Here is a 22,024-nt window from a genome sequence, read left to right as displayed (position 1 = left end):
CCCTCCCCCATCCCCTACCAACCCCCCACCCCTCCCCCATCCCCCACCCCTCCCCCATCCCCGACCAACTCCCCCATCCCTCAAGGTGCCTGGCCCTAGCTCTACCACACATCGAGGTGTGTCCCCAGGATGCAGTCAGAGGTGGGGGCAGCCGGCTGCCTATCTTGTCCAGTGGGCGTCGATGCCCCCAGCGGACGTCCTCCGGGGGCCCACCTGTCCCGTGCTGCCCTCTGCCGTGAGCCGGCTGCGAGACGCGGCCGTGTCAGAGGGGGGGGGGGTCTTGGGGGAGCTGGTGCCCCATCGTCGCCACTCCGTGGGACGGGTCCGGGTTGGCTCTCAGCGCGCCCCTCCTCCCGGTCGGTGCCCAGGGGGCCCCGTGGCCCGAGCCCCAGCTGCTCCTGCATCATCCGGCTCTGCCAGGCCTGGTCCTCCCCATGGTGTCGACGCCTTTGGCGATGCTCCCCGGTAACCGGGCCACGCTCTGCAGCATCTCGGCAATGCTGCGCCTTCCACCAACATTTAAACTCTCCATCACTGACAAACAATGGCAGCCGTGTGTACCATCCAAGGCCACCACCATCTAGGACAAGGGCAGCAGATACCTGGGAACCCCACCCCCCCCTGGAGGTTCCCCTTTGGGCCCCACACCACCCCGACTGGGAAATATATCGGCCGTTCCTTCACTGTCACTGGGGCAACATCCCTCCCTAACAGCACAGTGGGTGTACCTACACATTAAGGACTGCAGCGGTTCAAGATGGCAGCTCACCCCCACCTTCTGAAGGGCAACTCGGGTTGGGCAATAAATGCTGGGCTAACCAGCGACGCCCACATCCCGTAAATGAATTAAATACTCCCAGGCAGTCCATCCCAGGCCGTTGTGTGAAAGGGATTTTTTTCCACATCCCATTTGCTTCTTTTGCAAATCACCTTAAATCTGCGCCCTCTCTTTCCCAATGCTTGTACGGGCGGGCGCAGTTACTCCCTGTGTACCCTCGCGAGCCCTCCTCACGCCATCTCTAACAAACCTCCTGTGAATGCTGTCCTTTTCTCTTGAAGGCAAATGGACGCTACGTCCCCCGAGACGAACCGAGGACCAACACGCGATATCTCCGGCCGTCCCTTCAAAACGACAAGGTGAGTGATTGTAGGTGAGGGCAGTCGACAAGTCCCGCTTCAACCGATGCAAAGGGAATGGAATCCCTCAGGATTCACAGGCTTCGTGGATGTCGAGGGTCGGATGAAGATTGAACTCACCGGGTAAAATACGATCAGTTTTCACGTTGGGAGAGCCGAAAGAAAAGGGCGCAATGGGTTCTGTTTGAGGGCAGAATGGGCGGGAAATTTTCCTTCTTCGCAGCTCATGAGGGATATAGTCGGAGTTGTGAGGGATAGTCGGAGGGAAACGTGACAGAGAGTTTACGCACAGCGAGCCCCCCACAGCAGCAATGGGACAAACGTTTGATACCGGCCACGAATACTGGGAAACTCTCTCACTCCTTCAGAGGCTGCCATAGAACATAGAACATAGAACAGTACAGCACAGAACAGGCCCTTCGGCCCTCGGTGTTGTGCCGAGCCATGATCACCCTACTCAAACCCACGTATCCACCCTATACACGTAACCCAACAACCCCCCCCTTAACCTTACTTTTATTAGGACACTACGGGCAATTTAGCATGGCCAATCCACCTAACCCGCACATCTTTGGACTGTGGGAGGAAACCGGAGCACCCGGAGGAAACCCACGCACACACGGGGAGGACGTGCAGACTCCACACAGACAGTGACCCAGCTGGGAATCGAACCTGGGACCCTGGAGCTGTGAAGCATTTATGCTAACCACCATGCTACCGTGCTGCCCCTAATGGGATCATTTATTTTTCAAAACGTATTTTATTGCATGTATCAAAACAGGTTACGGCAAATAAACATCACGGGAAACATTCTTCCCATCAATCAACTATTCAGTCTGCACAGATTTTGCCCCTTTTCCACCCCCGACGACGTACAACCCCTCAAACACGGTCACAAACATCCCCCACCTCTTCTCAAACTCCCCTGCAGAGCCCCTTAACTCATACGTTATCTTCTCTAACCGCAGGAAGTCGTACAGGTCACCCAACCCAGCCGCTACCCCCCCCCGGTGGCGATGCCGACCGCCACTCCAGCAAAATTCGCTGAAGCCCCAAATATCGCCAAAAGGGTTCCGGGTCCACTCCCTCCCCCACTATCCTGGCTAAGACCGGAGTACCCGGAGGAAACCCACGCACACACGGGGAGGATGTGCAGACTCCGCACAGACAGTGACCCAAGCCGGGAATCGAACCTGGGACCCTGGAGCTGTGAAGCAACAGTGCTACCCACCATGCTACCGTGCTGCCCCAGTTTCTCCCCAGTGCCGAGCTCTATGACTTTATGAACAAGGCTCCTTAGGCAGCACCTTCAAAACCCTCGACCGTTACCATCTAGAAGGACAAGAGCAGCAGATACCTGGGAACCCCACCACCTGGAGGTTCCCCTCCATGTCACTCACCGCCCTGACTGGGAAATATATCGGCCGTTCCTTCACTGTCTCTGCGGCAAAATCCAGGCACTCCCTCCCTAACAGCACAGTGGGTGTACCTACACCTCATGCACTGCGGTGGATTAAGAAGGCAGCTCCCCCCCCCCCCCCCACCTCCTCGAGGGGCGGTGAGAGACGGCCACACCCCGTAAACGAATTGAACTTCGCATTCTCCTTGGGCAGCTTTCTGTACCTGTTCCCACGCTGCCAAGAGTTGTGAGTCTGAATCCTTAACCTCCCCGCTGGTTTAGTGTGTTCGATAATCTTACAACAACTCACATTTATATAGCTCTTTTAATGCAGAAAACATTCCAAGCTGCTTCGCCGGAGCAGAACCGCACCAAAGTCAACGGCAAGCCCAAGAAGGCGCTGGAAGAACCAATGGAAAGCTTTGTCAAAGAGGTAGGTTTGACGGGGGGGGGGGGGGGGGGGGGGGGGGGGGGCGGGGGGGGGGGGGGGGGCTGGTCGGAAGTCTAAACCCGCTCGCCAAGGTCTTCCCGTTCTCCCGAGCCCGGATTCCCGGGAGTGACTTTCAAGGATGTGGCCTGCATCAGATTGCTGGTCTGCGCCCTGAACGGGCGGGATGGCCAGCTCCATTGTGGCAGCTGTTAGGGTGGGAGCTCCAGGATTTTGACCTGGCATGTCCTGTACTCCGCCGCCACTTGAGTTGGGCCGGGTGTTTGAAGAAGCTCGATTCACAGTGTCTCAGAGATGCCGTTAGTCGTAGTCTGCAGGAAGGAGCCTTTTGAAAGGTAAATTCGAAGGGTTCGCTTCATACCCCTATGGCCCTCACCCACCCCCACGCTCCTCATACTCCCCCCATGCCAGGATAGCCCTCCAAACAATATATAAAAGCAATGAACCCTGTAGTGACAGTAGGATGTGTGCAAAAAAACTTTTAAAAAACAGTCATTCAGTGATAACTTTTACTACAGTCCAATAAAAGTGTCAATCATCCGGACTCTATGGCATCAATAGCTCAAACTAGAAGCATTTGAAACCTCTTTATCTGTGTAAATAAACATTGTGAAACTGACAGCATAGATCAGAGAGTCAGGGCTGTCAATCATGCCAAGTTTCCCCTGGGGTTCAGGTGTCTCAACAAGTTAGTGGATTTCTGGGCTCTCAGCTCAGCCTGGTTATGTAATTTTGGCTGGCCCCACCAGCATCAGGATCAAGACCCTTCCAATGGCTTCCCCCAGACACTCGGACAATGACAGTGCAGGCGGACGACGGCCTGTAGTTAATTGTCCACTTGAGGGTCTCAATGCGTTGAGTGTTGATGCCTAAACCGCCTGGTGCAATATGGCGGACAGAATGGCGGTGGGAAGGAGGGTGGTGGGGTGGCGACCAGCTTTATTTTCCACGTCTCCCACCAGCAGCTGGAGGGTGATGAATAATTCCTCCCCCTGGTGTATATTTTATTGATGGTGCTAATTGACACTTTGACTCCACTGATTCAGTTGCTGGTCTGACTGATCCTGGACTGCTCTGCCCAATTTTATTTCCCTCCATCCAGTGGATGCCATTGTACAAAGGACAGTACAGCTCAGGAAAAGGCCCTTCGGCCCTCCAAGCCTGTGGCGACCATGCTGCCCGTCTAACCTAAAACCTTCTACACTTCCGGGCTCCGTATCCCTCTATTCCCATCCTATTCATGTATTTTTCAAGATGCCCCTTAAACCTCACTATCGTCCCTGCTTCCACCACCTCCTCCGGCAGCGAGTTCCAGGCACCCACTACCCTCTGTGTAAAAAACTTCCCTCGGACATCTCCTCTAAACCTTGCCCCTCGCACCTTAAACCTATGCCCCCTAGTAATTGACCCCTCTACCCTGGGAAAAAGCCTCTGACTATCCACTCTGTCTATGCCCCGAGTAATTTTGTAGCCCTCTATCAGGTCACCCCTCAACCTCCGTCGTTCCAGTGAGAACAAACCGAGTTTATTCAACCTCTCCTCATAGCTAATGCCCTCCGTACCAGGCAACATCCTGGCAAACCTCTTCAGTGCCCTCTGCAAAGCCTCCACATCCACGTAGTCATGGAAAAGCTCCGACAAACATGATCTGTTGTTTAAGGAGCCTCAGCTGTTTTCAGATTGGTTTGATATGTGAACATGGAGGTGACCTGACAGAGGGATGATTAAAGGGCTGGGTAGATGATAGGACTGTGCTGTGCAAGGGTAGCAGTAGATTGGACACTGGGAGATTCTTCTTGCCTCAGACCCTCTTGAGGCTCACACCACATTTGCTTTTTCTGTAAATCACTTTAAATCCATGCCTCTCACCCTCCCTAAAATGTGGCACCCAGAACTGTCCACGATATTTCAGCTAAGGTTGAACGAGAGCCTTAGAACATAGAACATAGAACAGTACAGCACAGAACAGGCCCTTTGGCCCTCGATGTTGTGCCGAGCAATGATCACCCTACTTAAACCCACGTAACCCGTTTACCCATAACCCAACAATCCCCCCATTAACCTTACACTAAGGGCAATTTATCATGGCTAATCCACCTAACCCGCACATCTTTGGACTGTGGGAGGAAACCGGAGCACCCGGAGGAAACCCACGCACACACGGGGAGGACGTGCAGACTCCACACAGACAGTGACCCAGCCGAGAATCGAACCTGGGACCCTGGAGCTGTGAAGCATTGATGCTAACCACCATGCTACCGTGAGGCCCCTTGTACAAGTTCAACACAACTTTCCTTGCTCTCGTACTCTAACCCCCTTGTAATAGAGCCCAGAATACAAATGCATTATTAATGGCTCTCTCGACCTGTTCTTCAATGATCTCCGCACATAGCCATCCAGGTTCCTCTGCTCCTGCGCCCCCTTAAGATTTTTACCCCTTATTATATATCGTCTCTCCATATTCTTCCTACCAAAATGCATCACCTCACGTTTCTCTGCCTTGAACTTCATCTGCCACCTCTCTGCCCAGCTACATTTAAAGGGGCAATACACCGATCAAAATTGCGGAAGTTCTGGATGGATGGTGGACATCTCCCTTCTCGGACAATCCTTTGGGACCAAGGGTGACTCACGTCCACTTTGGTTCTCTGGTTCGATGGGTCCTGATAGGTCCGAGGAAGACTCCGCCCCTTCTTAAAGGGTTGGGCAGTTTGGGGCTTTGTGCACTTCCCCTGAAGCCTCGGCCTCAGGTCTACATGTTCCCGACAACGTCTCCCCTTCCCGAGGGAGCTTCATCCACTTTAGTCGGTCACAAAGCCAGGGGTGCCCATGTGTCAGAGGGGCTGGCGTTTGACCTCTCTCTCAGGAATGCTCGTGAGGTTATGAGGTCGCGGGGATACGGCAGGGGAGTGGGCCCAGGTAGGGCGATCTTTCAGAGGGTGGGTTGGAGACTCGATGGGCCAAATGGCCTCCTTCTGCACGGTGGGGATTCTATGGGGAAAAAAGTTGCCACTTACCTCTCAGTTTTGACAGACAACACGAAGCGTTATCACCGACTGTATGAATTGAGACTCCCAGCATTCGGAGTAGGATACAGGCAACAAGCAAGGATCAGTCCACACAAAACTCTGGGTTTTAGAAGCTGGCCGATGGCGGAGGTAGCAAAGCTGGAGAAAGGGGAAGCTTTGAGATTCCGGAATTTGGTGGTGTAACCCTCACGATCTTTCCTTCAGATGGACGGGAAGTTTTCCTTTCAGGAGGAATCGAATGCCTACACCGGATATCTCCGATCCTCACCAAAAATTGACAAGGTCAGTAATTTCAAAGCGAAGAACGTGAGAACAGTTTGATGCAGGCTGTCCGGGGCGGTGGTGTTGACACAGAGGCTCGTGGGAATCTTTGCTGCTTGGACGCCGAGGTGAGGGGTCAGTTGAAAATCTCAAAACTGAGAGTGGTAGATTTTTTTTGGTGGACGAGGGTGTTAAGGAAGGGCCCCGTATCTAAGGAAGGATGTGCTGGGGCCTGGGAAAGGGTCCAGAGGAGGTTCACAAGAATAATCCCTGGAATGAAGAGCTTGTTGTATGAGGAACGGTTGAGGGCTCTGGGTCTGTACTCATAGAACATAGAACAGTACAGCACAGAACAGGCCCTTCGGCCCTCGATGTTGTGCCGAGCAATGATCACCCTACTCAAACCCACGTATCCACCCTATACCCGTAACCCAACAACCCCCCCCCCAACCTTACTTTTTAGGACACTACGGGCAATTTAGCATGGGCCAATCCACCTAACCTGCACATCTTTGGACTGTGGGAGGAAACCGGAGCACCCGGAGGAACCCACGCACACACGGGGAGGACGTGCAGACTCCGCACAGACAGTGACCCAGCCGAGAATCGAACCTGGGACCCTGGAGCTGTGAAGCATTTATGCTAACCACCATGCTACCCTGCTGCCTTTATCGTTGGAGTTTAGAAGGATGAGGGGGGATCTTATTGAAACTTACAGGATACTGCGAGGCCTGGATAGAGTGGACGTGCAGAGGATGTTTCCATGAGTAGGAAAAACTAGAACCAGAGGGCACAGCCTCTGACTGAAGGGACGATTCTTTAAAACAGAGATGAGGAGGAATTTCTTCAGCCGGAGGGTGGTGAATCTGTGGAACTCTTTGCCATTGGGTGGATTTCCCCGTCTCGCCAGCCCCGTTCCCCCCCCCCCCCCCCCCCCCCACGGCCGGCCATGGGGGTCCTCCCATTGTGGCCACCCCTACGTGAATTCCGCAGTCAATCTATTTGAATGGAAGAACTGTCTCAAAGGGCTGAATGACCCTCTCTGGTACCAATGGGAACTCATTTGAACAAATGGGAAGACATGAGAATTGCTCAGGGGCGGCACGGTAGCAGAGTGGTTAGCACTGCTGCTTCACAGCGCCAGGGTCCCAGGTTCGATTCCCGGCTTGGGTCACTGTCTGTGCGGAGTCTGCACGTTCTCCCCCGTGTCTGCGTGGGTTTCCTCCGGGCGCTCCGGTTTCCTCCCACAAGTCCCGAAAGACGTGCTTGTTGGGTGAATTGGACATTCTGAATTCTCCCTCTGTGGACCCGAACAGGCGCCGGAATGTGGCGACGAGGGACTTTTCACAGTAACTTCATTGCAGGGTTAATGTCAGCCTACTTGAGACAATAATAAAGATTATTATAACGAACACGGTGCTGGGCCTGGTGGGAGTGAATTAGGTAGTTTTTGGGTCAGTTGAGGTTCCCGAGGGTGGAGGAGGAACTGGTGGAAGGGCTGGGAGCCCCAATTGAAATTGAGGAACCGATGGAGGGGTCGGAGGGCAGTGGAGGGAATAGAGGAGAGCGGAGGGAGCATCGGCCTGTACCCTGATCTACAATAACCATCGGCCTGTACCCTGATCTACAATAACCATCGGCCTGTACCCTGATCTACAATAACCATCGGCTTGTACTCTGATCTACAATAACCATCGGCCTGTACCCTGATCTACAATAACCATCGGCCTGTACCCTGATCTACAATAACCATCGGCCTGTACCCTGATCTACAATAACCATCGGCTTGTACCCTGATCTACAATAACCATCGGCCTGTACCCTGATCTACAATAACCATCGGCCTGTACCCTGATCTACAATAACCATCGGCCTGTACCCTGATCTACAATAACCATCGGCTTGTACCCTGATCTACAATAACCATCGGCTTGTACCCTGATCTACAATAACCATCGGCCTGTACCCTGATCTACAATAACCATCGGCTTGTACCCTGATCTACAATAACCATCGGCTTGTACCCTGATCTACAATAACCATCGGCCTGTACCCTGATCTACAATAACCATCGGCTTGTACCCTGATCTACAATAACCATCGGCCTGTACCCTGATCTACAATAACCATCGGCCTGTATCCTGATCTACAATAACCATCGGCCTGTACCCTGATCTACAATAACCATCGGCCTGTACCCTGATCTACAATAACCATCGGCTTGTACCCTGATCTACAATAACCATCGGCTTGTACCCTGATCTACAATAACCATCGGCCTGTACCCTGATCTACAATAACCATCGGCCTGTACCCTGATCTACAATAACCATCAGCCTGTACCCTGATCTACAATAACCATCGGATTGTACCCTGATCTACAATAACCATCGGCCTGTACCCTGATCTACAATAACCATTGGCCTGTACCCTGATCTACAATAACCATCGGCCTGTACCCTGATCTACAATAACCATCAGCCTGTACCCTGATCTACAATAACCATCAGCCTGTACCCTGATCTACAATAACCATCGGATTGTACCCTGATCTACAATAACCATCGGCCTGTACCCTGATCTACAATAACCATCGGATTGTACCCTGATCTACAATAACCATCGGCCTGTACCCTGATCTACAATAACCATCGGCCTGTACCGGGTAGGCAGTATGTTGGGTTCCCGAGTTGGCAGAGGGCAAGAATTAGAAGGATGGGGGATCTATTTATAGACGGGAGCTTCCCCAGTTTGAAGGCCTTGGAGGATAAATTTGAGTTGCCGGCAGGGAATGGGTTTAGGTATTTGCAGGTGAGCGACTTCCTGAGAAAACAGGTTCCGGCCTTTCCGCTGCTGCCGCCACGGGGGATACAGGATGGAGTAGTTTCCAGTACCTGGGTGGGAGAGGGGAAGGTATCGGATATTTACCAGGAACATTCGGAGGCAGAGGAATCTCCGGTGGAGGAGCTTTAGGGTAAGTGGGAGGACGAGCTAGCAGGCGAGATAGAGGCGGGTCTATGGGTGGATGCCCTAAGCAGGGTTAATACATCCTCATCATGTGCCAGGCTTAGCCTGATACAATTTAAGGTAGTTCACCGGGCACACATGACGGTGGCTCGGAGGAGCAGGTTTTTCGGGGTAGAGGACAGGTGTGCGAGGTGCACGGGAAGCCCAGCAAATCATGTCCACATGTTTTGGGCATTCCCGAAGCTTGGATGGTTTTTGGCAGGGTTTTGCTAAGGCAATGTCCACGGTGCTAAAAACACGGGTGGGGCCGAGTCCGGAGGTCGCGATCTCTGGAGTGTCGGAAGATCCGGAGCTCTGGGGATGAAAGAGGCCGACGTCTTGGCCTTTGCCTCCCTGGTAGCCCGGAGACGGATCTTGTTAATGTGGAGGGACTCGAAGCCCCGGAGTGCAGAGACCTGGGTTAGTGACATGGCTGGGTTTCTCAGCCTCGAGAAAATAAAGTTCGCCTTAAGAGGGTCAATGGTTGGGTTCACCCGGAGGGGGCAGCCGGTCGTCGACTTTCTCGGGGAAAATTAAAATGTCAGCAGATGCAGTATTCCAAGGGCGGGGAGGAGGGCCAGACTGTTGTTTTATTGTTGGGGTGTGTGCAGATGGTGATGGGGGTGGAAATGTTTATTACAAATACCCTAATAAAAATCGTTCTTTTAAAAAAAATAAAGATTATTCCAACTCCTTGACTGGGCAGGCTAACCATTGGCCACGACAATCTTCACAAGGACAAGTCTTCAGAGTTAGACAAAAGGATTTTAAGTAGTTTAAAATGTCAGACAGAAGAGTGGGGTTCGGCCGGGGAACTGCGAGTTGCACATTGCCGGCTGCTCTGGGACAAAACAGGGAAGATGCACATTCCCTGTGCCCAGCTATTGATGGCTAACTGGATAGAGTTCCAGTTTCCCCCAGTACCACACCAGGGTGTCGGCCTAGAGTACAGGCTCGAGCCTATGCACCCTAACCCAGAGGAGAGGGTTACCAATTGAGCCACGGCTGTACTGTCAAGTCCCAGGTATTGACACTGGGTCTTAAGGGAGAGAAACGGTACGTCAATCCCTGATGTTTATCGGGTTAAAATGCACAGCCCTGCCCTCCCTGGTCATTGACAATCTGGAAGGCCTCCATGTGCCAACTCGGCCATTCCTCGGTTTGACAGACAGGTACCTTCCATCCAGTTCGTTATGAAGACCTGGCGCTGTTTTTTCTTCCCAGGCAGGCGGAAGGTTCTCAAAAGACAACTCAAGCTGTTACACCGGGTATCTGCAGTCTGTTCCCAAGGTGAGTATCCACGTGTTAAATGGAGGAGCCACTCAGGGAGTCCCTGTTGCTGTGGTAACGTACACTTTTCAATGCATGTTGTCGTCTGGAGTGTGATGAACATTCTTTCCATCAAACGGCTGAACAGGAACCTCTCCCACTCTTACTCCCTGTGCTTGGGAAGGATTTCTCATGATGATCCTCAACCTGTTTGGCCACGTTATGAACCCACCTTCATAGAACATAGAACAGTACAGCACAGAACAGGCCCTTCGGCCCTCGATGTTGTGCCGAGCAATGATCACCCTACTCAAACCCACGTATCCACCCTATACCCGTAACCCAACAACCCCCTCCTTAACCTTACTATTAGGACACTACGGGCAATTTAGCATGGCCAATCCACCTAACCCACACATCTTTGGACTGTGGGAGGAAACCGGAGCACCCGGAGGAAACCCACGCACACACGGGGAGGACGTGCAGACTCCGCACAGACAGTGACCCAGCCGGGAATCGAACCTGGGACCCTGGAGCTGTGAAGCATTTATGCTAACCACCATGCTACCGTGCTGCCCCACCCCTTCCTTGGACATCAAGTCCTGGGGCGGGTCTCAAACGCAGAGCTTCTGGCTCAGAGGGAGGAATGCTAACCCAGTGCCACACTGCGCCACAAGCCCTCATCACATATTAAGGGTGGCACAGTGGTTAGCACTGCTGCCTCACAGCGCCATAGACCTGGGTTCCATTCCGGCCTCAGGTGTCTGTGCGGAGTCTGCGCGTTCTCCCCGTGTGCGCGTGGGTTTCCTCCGGGTGCTCCGGTTTCCTCCCACAGTCCAGAGATATGCGGGTTAGGTGGATTGGCCATGCTAAATTGTCCTTAGTGTCCAAAAGGTTAGGTAGGGTTATGAGGATAGGGTGGGGCTGGGGCTTAGGTAGGGTGCTCTTTCAGAGGGCTGGTACACACTCAATGGGCCGAATGGCTTCCTTCTGCGCTGTAGGGATTCTTTGATTCTAAGTGCACAAGTCTTGTTAAATGATGTGGAGACACATCAGAAACTGTTACAACACAAGGTTATTACCATTCTCTGTATCAAACGCCGCTCCTGCTGACCCGCTACATCAAACTCAACATTGATCTGATGCTGAGCAAATCTGGGCAACCAACCCGGATGCAAGCCCCATGTTTGCTGCCAGACAGTCAGGCCGGTTTCTGATGGAAGTGATTTTCAGTTACTGATCCACAAAATTACTTTTTAGATTATTTGTCCCACATCTGCAGGCACTGCTTTAGCGGAATATCAAATGCAGAGCCTTATGGGTTATTGGACACCCTGGGGCTGGATTCTCAGCGAAGGATTTGCCAGCTGCGCTTTGCTCTCAATAATGTCGGAATAGTGTGTCCATCCAAAGATGTGTAGGTGAGGTGGATTGGCCACGCTAAATTGCCCCTTAGTGTCCAGGGATGTGAAGGGTGGTGGATTGGCCACGCTAAATTGCCCCTTAGTGTCCACGGATGTGAAGGGTGGTGGATTGGCCACGCTAAATTGTCCCTTCGTGTCCAGGGATGTGAAGGGTGGTGGATTGGCCACGCTAAATTGCCCCTTAGTGTCCACGGATGTGAAGGGTGGTGGATTGGCCACGCTAAATTGTCCCTTCGTGTCCAGGGATGTGAAGGGTGGTGGATTGGCCACGCTAAATTGTCCCTTCGTGTCCAGGGATGTGAAGGGTGGTGGATTGGCCACGCTAAGTCATCCCTTAGTGTCCACGGATGTGAAGGGTGGTGGATTGGCCATGCTAAATTGTCCCTTAGTGTCCATGGATGTGAAGGGTGGTGGATTGGCCACGCTAAGTTGTCCCTTAGTGTCCACGGATGTGAAGGGTGGTGGATTGGCCACACTAAGTTGTCCCTTAGTGTCCATGGATGTGAAGGGTGGTGGATTGGCCACGCTAAGTTGTCCCTTAGTGTCCACGGATGTGAAGGGTGGTGGATTGGCCACGCTAAGTTGTCCCTTAGTGTCCAGGGCTGAGCAGGTTAGGTTACGGCGTTATGGGGTGGGGTGGATGGGGGAATGGACATGGGTAGAGTGCTCTTTCGGAGGGTTGGTGCAGACCTGATGGGCCGAATGGCCTCCTTCAGCAGTGTAGGGATTCTGTGAAATGGGATTTATTTTCTTTGGGGACATTATGACGACCGAGAAGCCTTGTTGAAGTGATGAGGGTCGTGATGTGTTCACCATCCCACAGGAAAAGGAAGGGAGCAGGTATAATAATAATAATAATAATAAAGGCGGTGTCGTGCATGGGATATAAATGCTTAACGGTTGTGGGAGGATGACGGGAGCTGGGAGACAACGGGAACTGTCGGAATCTCTGGAACGGAACATCCCAGAGCAAGGCTGTTCCAGGGAACTCTGATGCAGAATTCCCCCTTTGCCTGACGTTTTTCCATTTACTTTGATATTTGCCGGAGCTGGTTTTCCGAGTGCATGAGTCTCAAAAAGTTGGTTTACAGGAGCAACAGGTGTCATGTGAGAGTACCTTTAAGAAATGAGTGTTTATCAGTGACGTCAGAGAGGGGGTGGAGCTGGGCTGTCTGTCAGCTTTTTACTTACTTAAGAACATAAGAACTAGGAGCAGGAGTCGGCCATCTGGCCCCTCGAGCCTGCTCCGCCATTCAATGAGATCATGGCTGATCTTTTGTGGACTCAGCTCCACTTTCCGGCCCGAACTCTTAATCCCTTTATTCTTCAAAAAACTATCTATCTTTATCTTAAAAACATTTAATGAAGGAGCCTCAACTGCTTCACTGGGCAAGGAATTCCATAGATTCACAACCCTTTGGGTGAAGAAGTTCCTCCTAAACTCAGTCCTAAATCTACTTCCCCTTATTTTGAGGCTATGCCCTCTAGTTCTGCTGTCACCCGCCAGTGGAAACAACCTGCCCGCATCTATCCTATCTATTCCCTTCATAATTTTAAATGTTTCTATAAGATCCCCCCTCATCCTTCTAAATTCCAACGAGTACAGTCCCAGTCTACTCAACCTCTCCTCATAATCCAACCCCTTCAACTCTGGGATTAACCTAGTGAATCTCCTCTGCACACCCTCCAGTGCCAGTACGTCCTTTCTCAGGTAAGGCTGTTTGCTGCAGGGTGTGTTTTAGTTTTGTTTTCAGTGTTGGAGCTGAAGCCAGACAGAGCAGGTGTACTGTTGATCTCTCTGCCATGAAAAGACTATCTCTCGATCATTTGGTGAATTCAGAATTATAAATGTTTTCAGTAGTGAATGTAAACCTGAAGTGCCTCTGGTAAAAGGTGTTTCTTAAGTCTTCTGGATGTTAAAAGGACAGCTTAAGGATTACTTAGTGTTGTATTCTTTGGGGGTTGTATGTGAATTCATGGTTGCTAAAATGTTCACTATGTTTTAAAAAGGTTAACTTGAGTTCATAGAATAAACATTGTTTTGCTTTAAAAAATACTTTTCCATTTCTGCTGTACCACACCTGTAGAGTGGGCCGTGTGCTCCCCATACCACATTCTATTAAAAGTTGTGGGTCAGGTGAACTGTATGATACTTTGGGGTTCTCTAAACCCTGGCCCATAACACAGATGATTAAGAAGACAAATGGAGTTTTGTCCTTCATTGCTAGAGGGATGGAGTTTAAGACTAGGGAGGTTATGCTGCAATTGTATAAGGTGTTAGTGAGGCCACACCTGGAGTATTGTGTTCAGTTTTGGTCTCTTTACTTGAGAAAGGACGTACTGGCGCTGGAGGGTGTGCAGAGGAGATTCACTAGGTTAATCCCAGAGCTGAAGGGGTTGGATTATGAGGAGAGGTTGAGTAGACTGGGACTGTACTCGTTGGAATTTAGAAGGATGAGGGGGGATCTTATAGAAACATTTAAAATTATGAAGGGAATAGATAGGATAGATGCGGGCAGGTTGTTTCCACTGGCGGGTGAAAGCAGAACTAGGGGGCGTAGCCTCAAAATAAGGGGAAGTAGATTTAGGACTGAGTTTAGGAGGAACTTCTTCACCCAAAGGGTTGTGAATCTATGGAATTCCGTGCCCAGTGAAGCAGTTGAGGCTCCTTCATTACATGTTTTTAAGGTAAAGATAGATAGTTTTTTGAACAATAAAGGGATTAAGGGTTATGGTGTTCGGGCCGGAAAGTGGAGCTGAGTCCACAAAAGATCAGCCATGATCTCATTGAATGGCGGAGCAGGCTCGAGGGGCCAGATGGCCTATCCTGCTCCTAGTTCTTATGTTCTTACGTCTCTTGGTTGGGTTCTGACACCCGTTTGGGTTCCAGGAACTGAGGCTGCTCTTAATACTCAGCATCCCGGCGGCAACTCTGACCTCGAGCTGCTTGGCCCATTCCCAGTTACTCCTCGGTAGGTGCTGGGACTATTCGGGATGGGTGTGCTTCATCAGCTTGGCTGAAACTAAGGCTCGGGACAAAAATCAAGTTGGTTTGGAAACGGGAGAGAAAACAACTGGGGCCAATGAGCCAATCAGGCGGGCTGGGTATTCCTCGCGGTGATAGTGAGGTGTAGATGATGCCGCTTTGGCTGGGCAGCGGGTTCGAGATGCGGGGCGAGGCCTACAGGCTGAGGTGATTCATGAAGGCCTCGCCTTCCCAACCTCGCCCCTCGCCTGAGGTGTGGTGACCCTCTGGTTAAATCACCGCCAGTCAACTCCGCCACTCCAAGGGCAGCCGATGGTCATCTGGGCGGCTTTTCTTTTTAGCCAGGTATAAACCCTTGTTGCCTTTTATTCAGTTGGACAACAGATGCTGCTCCCAAGATCGGAGCGCCCTGACGGACTATGCGCGACCCAGCCCGAAAAGGGACAAGGTCAGTACTTTGCCATTCACACGTGTCCGGAAGCTCTGGGGGTGGGCGAATAGTTACAACACAGAAGGGGGCCCACTCAGCCCATCGCCTGCTGGCTCTTTACTACGTCCCCAGCACCTTTTCATCTGCTCATCCAATTCCCTCTCCTCACCGAGGACAACTTTCCCAGCCCCTCCAATCTCCCCACATCCCCGAAGCCGTCTTTGTGAACCTTATTCCTGGGCAAAGACAGATGGAAAATTGGCGGACTTTATATTCAGTTCATAAACCTGGAAAATCATCCTGAATGGTGACCATGGTAACTATTACTGATTGTTGGAGAAACGCTAATGTCCCTATGGGAAGGAAATCTGAAGGAGGCCATTCGGCCCATCGAGTCTGCACAGGCCCTTGGGAAAAGTACCCTATTTAAGCCCACTCCTCCACCCCATCCCAGTAACCCCACCTCGCCATTTTTGACACTAAGAGGCAATTTATCGTGGCCAGTCCACCTAACCTGCACATCTTTGGACTGTGGGAGGAAACCGGAGCACCCGGAGGAAACCCACGCGGACACGGGGAGGACGTGCAGACTCCGCACAGACAGTGACCCAGCCGGGAATCGAACCTGGGACCCTGGAGCTGTGAAGCAACTGTGCTAACCACGGTAGCTGCCTGTTGCTACCGTGCTGCCCACTGCTACTGCCTGGCCAGGCAATGTCACTGGATTCGTAATCTAGTGGCCCAAGCTGATCTCCGGGGTGATGGGTTCGAATCCCATCGCAGCCGGTGATGGAATTTAAATTTAGTCAATAGCGATTCTGGAATATTAAGCTAACCTCGTTAACAACAACCATGAAACTATCATCGATTGTTGTAAAAAAACCCCATCTGGCTCACTGCCGTCCTTTAGGGAAGGAAATCTGCCGTCCTTACCCAGCCCGGCCTCCACGTGACTCCAGACCCCACAGCGATATGGTCGACTCTTTAACTGGCCTCTGAAATAGCCGAGCGAGACATTCAGCTCTAAGGGCAATTAGGGATGGGTAACAAATGCTGATCCAGCCATTTGTACCCATTCTGTATCTCACCCATGCCCTCTGTCTCCACGCACAGACCCTGTTCTTCGTCTCCAGTCGATCATACACCTCCTCTGACAATTGATCAGAAACTGAACTGGAGACTAGCTGGATAAATACTCTGGCTGCACGAGCAGGCCAGAGGCTGGGAATCCTGCGTCCGTAACTCACCTCCTGCCACCCCCCCCCCCCTCTCCTGCCACTCCCCCCCCCCCCCCCACTCCTGCCACCCCCACCCCCCCAAACCCTGTTCACCATCTACAAGGCACAAGTCAGGAGTGTGATGGAATAGTCTCTGTGGTGATACGATCTACATACTCGTCTGCCATTGGGCCATAACGTCGGCTTACCATTGGCCCTGGTCGGTCATGTGCCTCTCGACCGATTGGCCGAGAGGCTGAGTTAACCACGCCTCTATTAACGAGGTATAAATGGTCAGACGACTGACGATCGTCCCTTTCCATTGTAGACGATCGCAGAGCTGTGTTCTAGTCAATTAAAGCCAGACTTTGGTAAATCACTCGCCTCGCGTACAATCGATGGTACGTCAGTCTCCACTTGCCTGGATGAGCGCAGCTCCGACAACACTCAAGACGCTCGACACCATCCAGGATAAAGCAGCCCCGCTTGACTGGCAATCTATGCAGCATCACCTTAGAAACATTCTCCCCCTCCACCACTGCCGCTGTTCGGCTGCACCGTGCACCATCTATAAGAACAACTCACCAAGATTTTTTGACACCGCCTATCATGTTCCTGTGCCGAGAAGGGCAAGGGGAGCGGACACGTGGGAATACCACCCCCCCCCCCCCCCCCCACACCTCCGAGCTCCCCGCCGCTGGATCGGAATCCTGAACCCCCCCCCCCCCCACCCCCCCCCACCTCCGAGCTCCCCGCCGCTGGATCGGAATCCTGAACCCCCCCCCCCCCCCCCCCCCCCCACCTCCAAGCTCCCCGCCGCTGGATCGGAATCCTGAACCCCCCCACCCCCCTGACAGCACCATGAGAAGGACAAACCCTCCCACCTCCTCAGCGATACTTAGGGGTGGTCAGTGAGACAGTGACACTCCGATCCTGCGAACGGGGGAACGCAGACGTCTTTCAGAAGAACGCTGTCTGGTTTTCCAGGCTTGTCTGACCGCAGAAACCGGACATTAGGGCTGGTTTAGCTCAGCGGGCTAGACAGCTGGTTAGTGATGCAGAACAAGGCCAGCAGCGCGGGTTCAATTCCCGCACCAGCCTCCCCGAACAGGCGCCGGAATGTGGCGACTAGGGGCTTTTCACAGTGACTTCATACTTGTGACAATAAAGGGTTATTATTATATTTGAACTTGCCTCTGTCTCATTCAGGTAGATAAAACTTTCTCCTCGTTGGACGAACAGAACACTTACGCAGGATATGGTCGTGCCATTCCCAGAACCGATAGGGTCAGTATTTTCACTTTCTCTCCCACTGTGAATGAGCCACAGGGCAAGAAGGAGTTGCATTTATCTGGTGCCTTTGACATCCCCAGCACACCGTGAAGCACTTTGCGGCCAGTGGAGCACATTCGAGGTGTTCATCGCTGTTGTGGTCAACGCGCAGAGTAAGATCCCAGACACAGCGACGTGATCGTGGCCAAAGCTCGTCAGCGGGACTCTCCGTGGGCGGGATCTTCCGCTTGGCCGGCGGCGCATCCACGTCCGCGGGTTTGCCGATGGTGTGGGGGTGACATCAATATGAAAGCCTATTGGCCGGCTGGCTGGGACGGAGAATCCCGCCGCAACGCGGGGAGCGCTGGAAATCGGGGCTGCTGGGACGGAGAATCCCGCCGCCACGCGGGGAACGTTGGAAATCGGGGCTGCTGGGACGGAGAATCCCGCTGCCACGCGGGGAACGTTGGAAATCGGGGCTGCTGGGACGGACAATCCCGCTGCCACTATCGTGACTGATCATAAGCCTCTGCTGGGACTTTTCCGAGAGGATAAGCCAATACCGCCCATTGCTTCCGCACGGATCCAGCGCTGGGATTTGTTGCTCGCAGCCTACGAGTATTCTCTGGAGCACAAACCAGGAACCCAGATAGGGAATGCCGACGCACTGAGCCGATTGCCTTTATTGACCGGCCCCATGTCGACCCCCACGACCGGTGAGGTGGTTGCAACCCTAAATTTTATGGACACCTTGCCTCTCACGGCATCACAGATCCGTGAGTGGATCCAGACGGAGCCAGTCCTGTCAAAGGTTCGGCACATCGTCCTGTATGGTGGGCAGCATAGACAGCTCCCAGGCGAGTTGCGGGCATTTTCCTCCAAGCTGTCAGAATTCAGCGTGGAAGACGGCATCCTTTTGTGGGGGACGGGTGTGATTATCCCGGAATGGGCAGCACGGTGGCCTAGTGGTTAGCACAACCGCCTCACGGCGCTGAGGTCCCAGGTTCACTCCCGGCTCTGGGTCACTGTCCGTGTGGAGTTTGCACATTCTCCCCGTGTCTGCGTGGGTTTCGCCCCCACAACCCAAAGATGTGCAGGGTAGGTGGATTGGCCATGCTAAATTGCCCCTTAATTAGAAAAATAAATTGGGTACTCTAAATTTTTTTTAAAAAGTGATTGTCCCAGAAAAAGGACAGGAGCTGATACTGAGAGATTTGCACAATGGGCATCCAGGTGTGACCAAAATGAAAATGTTGGCCCGGAGTTATGTCTGGTGGCCAGGCCTCGACACCGATATTGAGAAGGTGGCCCAAAACTGCTCCATTTGCCAGGAGCATCAGAAGCTTCCGCCGGCCCCGCCCCTACATCACTGGGAATGGCCAGGGCGGCCTTGGTCACGCTTGCCTGCGGAATTCGCCGGCCCTTTTCAAGGATCCATGTTCCTGCTATTAATCGGCGCCCAGTCTAAATGGCTAGAGGTGCATAAGATGGGAGGCACAACGTCCTGCGCAACAATCGAGAAGATGCGTTTGTCTTTCAGTACGCATGGCCTCCCCGAGGTGCTGGTCACGGACAATGGCACTCCGTTCACAAGTGAGGAGTTTGCGAGGTTCATGAAGATGAACGGCATACGCCATATCCGCACTGCCCCCTTACCACCCGGCTTCCAATGGGTTGGCGGAGTGCGCAATGCAGACATTCAACCGAGGCCTAAAGAAACAGTCTTCCGGGTCGATGGACACGAGACTGGCTCGGTTTTTGTTTTCCTATAGGACCACCCCCCATGCGGTGACTGGGGTAGCTCCCGCAGAACTCCTAATGGGCCGGAGACTTCACACCCGCCTTAGCATGGTTTTCCCCGGACATTGGCGCAAAAGTACGGCGCACACAAGAACGGCAGGGACATGGTTTGTCTCGGCATCGGCCGAGTCGGCAGTTTACGCCCGGTGACCCAGTGTTCGTTCGGAATTTTGCTGGTGGTGCCCAGTGGGTCCCTGGCGTAATCTTTCGCCAAACGGGCCCTATTTCTTACCAGGTACAAGCCCAGGGTCGTCTCCAGCGTAAACACGTAGACCATGTTCGGTCCAGAAGACTATCCCTTCCAAAGATTCCCCGCCCCAGGAGCTCATTTCTACAGCCACAGAGACCAGACACAATGGAAAGTATTCCTCACAATCTTCCTCTGGTGCCTCACTCAAAGCCTGCGCAGGTCGTGACAGAACCGTGTGGAGATAGAGACGCCGAGATGACGGAGGCAGCAGACTCCGACTCCGAGATGGAGACACAAGACACCTCAGAGGGGAAATACTCGGGCCCACGGGCCATGGATGTACAACCGTTACGCCGTTCATCACGGAAGCGCCGGCCTCCATCTCGTTACACACCGCCCGATCCAGCGCCTCGTGCAAATGGGGTCCGGCCTGCGACAAAACGAGTCCGACGCCCTCCTTCGCCAGGGTCTTCGGTGGATTCCTTGGACTTTGGGGGGGGTGGGATGTTATAACCTGCCTGCTTACCACTGGCTGGGGATTAATGACAATCCCACAATCCTCTGGGAGTATGAGCTTCCCCAATGAGGGGGGCGGAGAAATCATTAGCAGACTCCCTGCATAAATAGAGCTGGCCAGGTTGGAACCAGCAGAGAGAGAGGAGTGAGCAGCAAGGGACGTTGCTGCTGCTATTGTGTATATCTGTTATTGTAAATTTATTGTAAATAAATGTTATTTCTTTGTAACCTTAAAACTCGTGCTGGATTCTTTGTGGACCTCACAAAGCTCTGTATGCTTCACCCGATGCCGGTGCTTTTGTAGTTAAATTGTGTACCTCGTGTTGCCCTATGATGTATTTTCTTTTAGTTCCTTTTCATGTACTTAATGATCTGTTGGGCTGCTCGGAGAAAAATACTTTTCACTGTACCTCGGTACACGGGACAATAAACAAATCCAAACCAATCCCCCGCTGCCAAACCTGTTCGCCGACTCTCCGGTGAAACGCATGTTCCCACATTAAAGGCAGCAGGTAAGTACCGTGGGGATTTGAGCCATCAGGGAGAGTGTGCCGCCAAGCAACTGGAGTAGGTAATTGCCCCCAACACTAAAGCTTGATCACAGTCAGGGTACGAGATACATGCCACTGACAAGACGGGAGAGACACCTCGCAGAACTGAGCCTCAGTCACATGTATGCACTGAAACATGTAAGAACTAGGAGCAGGAGTCGGCCATCTGGCCCCTCGAGCCTGCTCCGCCATTCAATCAGATCATGGCTGATCTTTTGTGGACTCAGCTCCACTTTCCGGCCCGAAAATCATTGTATCACTGCTGAATCCCATCACTGTCTATTCCAACGAGTACAGCCCCAGTCTACTCAATCTCTTTATTCTTAACCCTTAATCCCTTTATTCCTCAAAAACCTATCTATCGTTTGATGCACGATCAATTACACAGAGACGAGAGTTGAATACAACTGCGGCTTTATTACACTAAGATGCGTGGCCTCCCACAGCAGCTGGCGAAATGGCTGCTGTACGGGGAGCACACATATTTATACTCCGCCTACTGGGCGGAGCCAGCAGGCAAGGACTACCCCCGTACCTGTAGTACAGGGCCTTACCATATGTACCCTAATATATACAGCAGTTATCTTGAAAATATTTAATGAAGGAGCCTCAACTCCTTCACTGGGCAGGGAATTCCATAGATTCACAACACTTTGGGTGAAGAAGTTCCTCCTAAACTCAGTCCTAAATCTACTTCCCCTTATTTTGAGGCTATGCCCCCTAGTTCTGCTGTCACCCGCCAGTGGAAACAACCTGCCCGCATCTATCCTATCTATTCCCTTCATAATTTTAAATGTTTCTATAAGATCCCCCCGCATCCTTCTAAATTCCAACGAGTACAGTCCCAGTCTACTCAACCTTTCCTCGTAATCCAACCCCTTCAGCTCTGGGATTAACCTAGTGAATCTCCTCTGCACACCCTCCAGCGCCAGTACGTCCTTTCTCGGGTAAGGAGACCAAAACTGAACACAATACTCCAGGTGTGGCCGCACTAACACCTTATACAATTGCAACATAACCTCCCTAGTCTTAAACTCCATCCCTCTAGCGATGAAGGACAAAATTCCATTCGCCTTCTTAATCACCTGT

The 22,024-nt window shown here is 52.3% G+C and overlaps 1 protein-coding gene across 1 annotated transcript in view; it reads left to right on the top strand.

The window, feature by feature from the left end:
• Positions 1 to 22,024, top strand: part of LOC119956641 — a 135,709-nt gene that overhangs the window by 71,155 nt on the left and 42,530 nt on the right. The window contains exons 8-13 of the mRNA XM_038783981.1: positions 1,060 to 1,137; positions 2,871 to 2,969; positions 6,218 to 6,295; positions 10,505 to 10,570; positions 15,333 to 15,407; positions 17,816 to 17,893. Coding sequence (XP_038639909.1) covers positions 1,060 to 1,137; positions 2,871 to 2,969; positions 6,218 to 6,295; positions 10,505 to 10,570; positions 15,333 to 15,407; positions 17,816 to 17,893 — 474 coding nt within the window. The remainder of the gene's footprint in view (positions 1 to 1,059; positions 1,138 to 2,870; positions 2,970 to 6,217; positions 6,296 to 10,504; positions 10,571 to 15,332; positions 15,408 to 17,815; positions 17,894 to 22,024) is intronic.

The sequence above is a fragment of the Scyliorhinus canicula genome, chromosome 23, assembly GCF_902713615.1.
Source record: "Scyliorhinus canicula chromosome 23, sScyCan1.1, whole genome shotgun sequence".
NCBI lineage: Eukaryota > Metazoa > Chordata > Chondrichthyes > Carcharhiniformes > Scyliorhinidae > Scyliorhinus > Scyliorhinus canicula.
Note: the sequence above shows the minus strand (reverse complement) of the source record. Positions and strands in the feature narration are given on the sequence as shown.